Here is a 7,671-nt window from a genome sequence, read left to right as displayed (position 1 = left end):
GGATCTAAAGCACAGCATCTACTGTTTAATAACTCATCCAATATGCTTCCTATTGTTTCTAATATGAGAGTGTTGTATTTGAGGCTGAGTGGGGATGTCAGCTTTGAGGGCCCTGCTGTGAAAGCTTGACTCTTACACATTCACGGAGGCTGGCAAACAAAAACAATTTGACTCCCCAGTTCCCCTGAGCCAAGGCTGAGCTTATTATCTCTATTTATGCCAGCTTTGCACAGTGTCAAAAAGCACATGACGGTAACCAATGAAAGTTTAAGAGGTTGAGGGCCACGGTTCCTGCCGTCTGTTATTGCTTCCAATTCAAGTTTGATCAAATGAAAAATAAGACCATGAGTGCTGAGGAATTATGAATCCAGAGATGTAATTTCAAGAATTTTCTAGACGTAAAGTTGATCATGTTTTGAACAGTTTAACAAACACAATGCTCGCAAAGAAAGAATGAACACTTTAATTTACCAAAAGCCAATGGAATGAACTTTAACACCATGAGTCCTAATGGTTGCTTTACATATGTACTTTCTCATCAGTCAATACCATAATTGATAACACTTTAGAATAGTGTTCCATCATTAATGAATAATTACACAGGAACAAATGAGTAACGCACTATTAACACTAGTAATAGTGACACTCATTAGTAGGTAATAGTTCATCAATAACTACTTTTTTTTCATTCCTCCCAGAGGACTACTAAGAACTGTTACATACAGGTTCATAATCAATGTAAATAATGCAAAGTGAACGCTATAATAACGCTAAAATGAAGGTATGGTAACCCACTAGTAATGATTCAAATCCATCAGAAGCAATTACTATCCAAAAACCTTCCAAAATCCTCAAAATATTACAATGACTTTGGAGTTGGAGTGGAGTTACAATGAAGTTATCATGCTTTTCACTTTAGAATCCAAATTATTAGTAATTAATAATTCCTTCTGAAGGATGTAGTAACACTTGAGTCATAACTAGTGTGTTACCATGACCTTCACTTAGAATTAATTATACATTATGTATTATTCATGTCAATTATGAACCTGTATAGTCCTGGGAGGTATGAAAAAAATAGTAGTTATTAATTTAACTAATAGTGAACTACCACATTTGACTGAGCACTATTACTTACTAATTCGTTAATCAGAGTTTCTTGTTAGTTAGTATTTACTAGAATGTCAATAGTGCGTTACTCATTTGTTCCTGCGTAGTTATTTATTAATGACGGAACGGTATTCTAAAGTGTTATTTAATTCTACTTCAACATTGTAATGCTAAAAGTCAAGAGTGAATCAGTGTCTTTCTCAAAACACCACAACAACAAATGTAGTGCTGTGAAATACCAAATTATGTGTTGTGAAAGCATGAAAATATCTCTGCCACAAAAATACCATAAAATTGACCACATAGTTGGACTCATCACAATTAATTACATTCAGTTTGCCACAGACGTTCTGAGATTCTCGACGTTTCATTTTCTACATTATCACATGGCACATTGCATCACATCCACAGACATAGTAACAATCCAGTGTTATTTTGTACTGGGCCTGAAGGCCCCATACGCTTTCAGAAAATAATTACAATCTCAACAATAACGTATCTATTACTGGATGACCGTAACTGAGCACACTGCCACATCTGCATTTTTATTTTATGGCCATCTGTTCTGCTAGTCGTAGTGTTTAGCTTTCACAGTTTAATAATGAATCAGAAAACAAGTACCACAGAACAATATACATGTTCATTATGGCAATAATGGGATGGCCATCTCATGATTGACCATCTGCCCTCTTGTTTTGGAAAAAAAAAAGTCTCATGAATAAGGCAGATGTAAAGGAAATGTAATGAGAGTGGAGAGGATGAGATAGTTATTTATCAAGCAGTGATGTATTAGATTTAGATTACACTGAATTTTATTGCAAATGCCTGAAATGGTCATTTATTCAGTGAAACTTCAGATTAATGGAATGATACATTGAGACCATATTCTCAATTCATTTGCCGCTAAATACACAACATTTGTTCCAGTGTATTGCAGTTTTGCCCAGCACTGTATAGCTTCACAAACATTATTACTGTACAGTTTCTTTCAAATGAAAATGAACATTCAAAGAAACATCTATATTTCTTTTGATAAAACATTGCTTCTCTAATTTCTGCAAGTCACTTGTGGATTCAATAATCTGTTGAGTATACTGTCTAAAATACACAGACCACCCTTGCGTCATTCTTTGGTGAAGAATAGCTTTTTATAGAGATTAGCCTTGCTTAAGGGACGTGGCGACTGCTTTCTCTGCTCTCCAGCTCAGCAGGAGGGCTCTCTTCCCAGAGTCTTAATCCCAAATCCATTTCCCCCCCCCCCTTTTTTTGCCTTCCTTGGCAAAACATTGATGTGACATGGGCTCACACATTGAGCGTTGCTTTTCAGTTCTTGTTCAGGCTCGGTGTCTCCATGCTAGTGGTTCCTGGACAGAGTCTCTGGCATCCCAAAAGGATGGCAAAAGCTCGCCGAAAGTCAGCATTGAAGGCGTATATGATGGGGTTGAGAGAAGAATTGGCCCATCCGAACCAGACAAAAACATCAAATGTCGTTGGACTGATACAGGGGAGACCAGTCGAAGTGCTCTTACAAAATGGCACAATGCAGTTCAGGATGAAGAACGGCAACCAGCAGCACACAAAAACTCCGATTATTACGGACAAGGTTTTTAAGACTTTCGTCTCCCTTTTGAAGGACAGTTTGAAGGAGCTTTCGGACTCCACGTTGGAGCTGCCGCCCATGCTGTCATGGCGGATCTTGGCGTTCTCCGCGGCTCTTTCCAAAGCGGAGATCCGTCGGATCTGCTTCTGGGCGATTCTGTAAATCTGAGTGTACGTTACAATCATGATGGCGACGGGAATGTAGAAGCTGATGAGCGAGGAGGAAATGGCATACGTTCGGTTGAGGCTGGAGTCACAGTTGTCCGGCAGCAGAGCCCTGTGAGAAGCGTTGACCTCTGGGAAGCTCACTGGCTGAGCCTTGTGCCATTTGAGCTGCACTGGGATGAAGGAGATGAGCACAGACAGGGTCCAAGCCATGCTGATCATCACGAAGGCCACCCTGGGAGTCATCTTCCTCTCGTAGCGGAACGGGCTGGAAATGGCCCAGTATCGGTCCACGCTAATAACGCAGAGGTTCAGGATGGAAGCTGTGGAGCACATGATATCGAAAGCGACCCAAATGTCACAGAAAGCACCAAAGGGCCAGAAGCCGGCTACCTCTGTCACAGCCTTCCAGGGCATGACCAGAATGGCCACCAGCAGGTCTGACACCGCCAGTGAGATCACAAAAAAGTTTGTGACTTTAGAGCGCAGGTGGCGGAATTTTGTGACCGCCGCACAAACCAGTGTGTTTCCGATTAGGGTGGAGAGGATTAGAACGGAAAGAAAGCAACCGGTCAGAACCCGCCTGGACTGGTCACTTTCCATGAAACCGCTGTCAATTACAGTTGTCAAGTTCAAATCCATCACTGCCATTGTGCTGTGCATTAAGGATCACTGCATCATGAGAACTAGACGTGAACTGTTCGAACACTTCATCTTCGAATCCGTCAGACCTGTCACACTTCAGGTAATGTTGACCGTGTGTTCTTATTAAGACATTTTCATACCAACGTTAACATTTCCAGTTCATGCTCCATTACACAAAAGATTTGTCCTGCATTCCAGTTTGGAAAGTGCCAATAAAGTGTTTCAGTTCAGTGTTACTGTCATGCCGGTTGATATCATAATATCATAGTATATGATCCCATCAAAACTGTTCAGATAAGTTCATCTAATCACTCTGCACACAGTTTTTTAGTGTTCCCTTATATATTTGAGTGTGATCATGTATGAGTCCTTATGCCATAAGAGGACGTTTTAGATTCCAGTGAGCAATAACCGGTTCCTGCAGTTCTGTTAGTCAAACAAAGGGACAAAACTCATATTACAAGAGTAAAGACACAAAACAGCTATTATATTCTCTATGATAATTAAGAAAAACACCTTATCCTCACCTGTTAGATAATACCGAAGAGCTTCTTTTGTGCTTAAAGCTGCATTTATCCGAAAAATGTTGCACAATTTGGTCTTTGAAACATCTTGTCCGCAAAGAACGATTCACTTAAATAAACTAGAAAGAAAACTTGTTTCGTGTACGTCCTCCTCGATGAATGACTGTAACGCACCTTCATCCTGTCGAAGATCAGGTGTTATTCCATCAGCATGAGCTCCACGCGACGAATGCGCGTCGTGTTCTTGCTGCGCGAGCGTGGCGAGATTGGTGAGACCCACGCCGAGTGACATGACAAATACATTTAACACCGAGATGTGTCGTGTCCGATGCCCGAGGGGTTCGACAAATTACTCTAACAGTAGGTCATCCAGTTTCTAGAGTCGATGCTAAAAGAAAGAAAAACACTGTGGAGTCACAGTGAAGTGCACGTGAGCGATGCGCTCCTGTAATATTACGATCATATTACGAACTTGAACGGTTCTTGAACCGTTCATCTTAATTAAATCTTTACTTTATGGTCAGGCTATTAATTACATGACTAAGTTTCTTTATTGTTGTTATCGCTTTCCACTAAAGTAGGCTTCTGTGTGAATGAATTGCTAATTCCTTTATTTACCTGAGTGCTGCAGATTTTCACTGCTAATCTTCACCTAACTGGAATTAAGGAGATAGCCTACCTGAATTAAAGAAAATGTTGCAAAACTCGCATATTTGGTTTGCCAGATGCTATAACCTAAATCAAGTCTATGAGGCCACCTAATGGGGAGTCTTATACTAAGCAAATGTGTTTCTTACATGCTTTTACATGACATCCAGTGCTGTTAGGCTACTTGTTTGTTATCCTCAGTCCTTTACAAACAAACAATGCTTCATAATTAAATTACAAAATTCATCATTTTTTCAAGATTAAAGATAGCACAGCACATTTCATGTCTACTGCATGTAAAATGTTGAACTAATGGTTTATCAGATAAAATATTAATAGAATGATTAATACTGCATGTTTAATTCCCTAATTAGTCATTTGTTACAGTAAAGTGCATCACATGAATAAGCAGTGATTCATAATGAAGAACAGCATGTATTTAATATGGATTATTTCCTAGAGCAGCGTACACGTTGTTATTGTTAGTCCTATTGTATTTATTATTGCACTGTATTTATTATTATTATTATTTTAAATATGCAATGCAGTGTCGGGCACGGTAGTTTGAAATACTGCTCAAATGTCCTGTGGACATCAAATTTCCACACAAAATTGTTGTATGGAAAAATACACATTAAATTATGAATATTTTAATAAGTAAAATTCTCACAAAGGATCAATATGACAAGAGTTGTGTATAAACACACTGGCAAGAGAGAAGTGGCTACACAATGCAATAGGGTAAAAAGTCCAATGTGAGTATTTTTATCTTCTGTCTCTGTCATTTCCACTCTGGATGTAGGTCGGCTCTTGAAATTTGCTCAAAGTTCAGTGGAATTGTGTGAGAGAAACTTTTGTGATGATGATGACACCTTGTTGGTGGGTGTGATGTAGTAAAGCTTCAGATCATGAGTAGATATTAGACTGACCTCATCGCTGTCATCAACTTTCATCATCATCCACAGCGTGGAACAGAAGAATGCTGCTTAACTGTACAACTTTAGTGTGCTGCTTTAAAGCAACATAACTGTGAACAGAAAAGACATGCATTATATCTATAATGGACTATAAAGTGGCCTCTTTCCTCAGTGTGTTTTCTGCAATAACTTGGTTAATCTTGCAGTGCTTTGAAAGTCTAGAAACGAGCATATTTTGCCTGCAGCAATTCCTTGAAAAAAAATCATACATTCCCCCTACCAATAAATATCCTTTTTCTTAGAAGTTACTTTTTCCCCTTTTATTGTGACAATGTTTGATGCTACATTCCCACAGTGATATAACAAGTCAATCAATTTTAAAAGCTTTTGCAATAAGGATAAATGCACAATTATAGTGGTTAATCCTTACCTAAATTAACTGGTAGACTCATGATGTGTACCACCGTTGAATGCTTAAAGGTTCTCTAAGCGATCCTGGGTGACGTCACTTCTTGTTGACGTTCGAACTATTGTCAAACAAAACGGAGGCTAGCTAGACCCCCCCTCCTCCTCATTCGCACACTAACCCCCCAAACCACACCCCCAAACCCTTCTTGTCGGTCATTGGCTGGAACAGTTTGTTATGTTTCGTGGTGCGGGTAAGCCCAGTTTGTTTTTGTTGCCGTTTGTGGAGCCTGGGGTGTCTGCAGAGACCGCGTTTTTTTACAGTGTGTTCAGGGGACAGGCAGCTAGCGGATAGTGAGGAGATGTTTGCTGTGTGTGACAAAAAAAGTTTTGGCCTAAAAAACGCGTGACATCGCTTAGAGCACCTTTAACTTTGAATTGTTATATTGCTATAATCAGGTCAATTACTGAAACCAAAAGGATCCATTTCATAAGAACTAACGCCTTAAATCGACTTTGTTTGTAGAGTTTCTTGCTGAATTTCCTGATTATTAGACTTTATTCGAAAAAACAACAATATATTTTAGAAATACTCTATTATGCATTAGTATATTTAGAATACTAATATGTAAACTGTTAAACAATGTGATTGGTAAAGCCTCTTGTATAAATGGCACACCATCTAAAGGAGTTTGCTGACCATATAAGGTGTGCCTACACTTTTTCTGACCATTTCCTTCTGTGGCTCTTTCCTGATTAAGGTCAGCCTGCTTCAAGATCAGACCTAGATCAGTTCAGACATGGCTACTGGTTTCTCAGGTTGGAGTGATGAATGTGGACACTTGAAAAATCATCAAAGACACTGTGATCTACGAGTTTAGATTTGGGCACCAGCAGCCCATAAATCACAGCTTTAACAGAGACGATCTTGTCTGGAGTCACCGAAGCCTCAGTTGAGGGCTTATACAACCTCCAGCTGCTCTTGGAGTTTCTTTCAAAATCATTGACTGACTGGTGTGGGTTCTTTCAGTCATCATTGTCTGCCAGCTAGACTGACAACAAATCTAAGTATAGTTATTTAACCACAGAGGCTCCTTCATGACTCATTTGCAATCACTCATCATTACCATCAAGTGAAAGATTGATGATTTCTTGCCTTGGGAATTTATTTGGTAAAGCATATGAGGACCTTCAAAAAAGAAACCAATGCAATAAGGTCAACATAAAGTTGGACTTCCCCCTACTCACCCTCTTCCTTCATGACAAACTAACAAGCCTAACAAAAAAAAAAAAAAAAAAAATCCTATAAACAACCAATAAGAAATATCAGTGAATTATTTATTCTACAATAGTATTCATAGAGAACAAAGTAAAGCGTTTACAGGAAATCTCTTCCCCACACTCGTCCTCGCAACTATGACTCTCAAGATAGCATCTTATGTTTCTATGCATGATAGACCTGAAATTTCAACTGTGACTGGATGTCACAAAAAACCCTAGTTCAGTTGTGAAATGGATGGATTTTTTTATTGAATGCTTCTCAGTGTTGCAATAACACCCACAAAATACGAGTGTATTGTGTGAGTGCATACTGTTTTGTCCATGTCCATGTTCATGTCTAGTCCAGTTCTAACCAGATGGAGTTTATAAATAAAGTA

The 7,671-nt window shown here is 39.1% G+C and overlaps 1 protein-coding gene across 1 annotated transcript; it reads right to left on the bottom strand.

Annotated features, from left to right (window-relative positions):
- Window positions 1–1,248: 1,248 nt before the first annotated feature.
- On the bottom strand, window positions 1,249–4,441 carry drd1a (dopamine receptor D1a). The gene is made up of 2 exons (XM_056250311.1): window positions 4,047–4,441; window positions 1,249–3,945 (listed from the first exon to the last, which is right to left on the bottom strand). The coding sequence occupies exon 2, from the start codon at window positions 3,535–3,537 to the stop codon at window positions 2,434–2,436; it is 1,104 nt and encodes a 367-aa protein (XP_056106286.1). The 5' UTR covers window positions 3,538–3,945; window positions 4,047–4,441; the 3' UTR covers window positions 1,249–2,433.
- Between the last annotated feature and the right edge of the window lie 3,230 nt (window positions 4,442–7,671).

This window comes from Rhinichthys klamathensis, unplaced genomic scaffold (assembly GCF_029890125.1).
Source record: "Rhinichthys klamathensis goyatoka isolate OS25496 unplaced genomic scaffold, OSU_Roscu_1.1 h1tg000068l_1, whole genome shotgun sequence".
Classification (NCBI taxonomy): Eukaryota; Metazoa; Chordata; class Actinopteri; order Cypriniformes; family Leuciscidae; genus Rhinichthys; species Rhinichthys klamathensis.
Note: the sequence above shows the minus strand (reverse complement) of the source record. Positions and strands in the feature narration are given on the sequence as shown.

Excerpts from the sequence above, each read along its gene's own strand:
- drd1a (XM_056250311.1), bottom strand. The coding sequence starts at position 3,537 with ATGCACAGCACAATGGCAGTGATGGATTTGAACTTGACAACTGTAATT.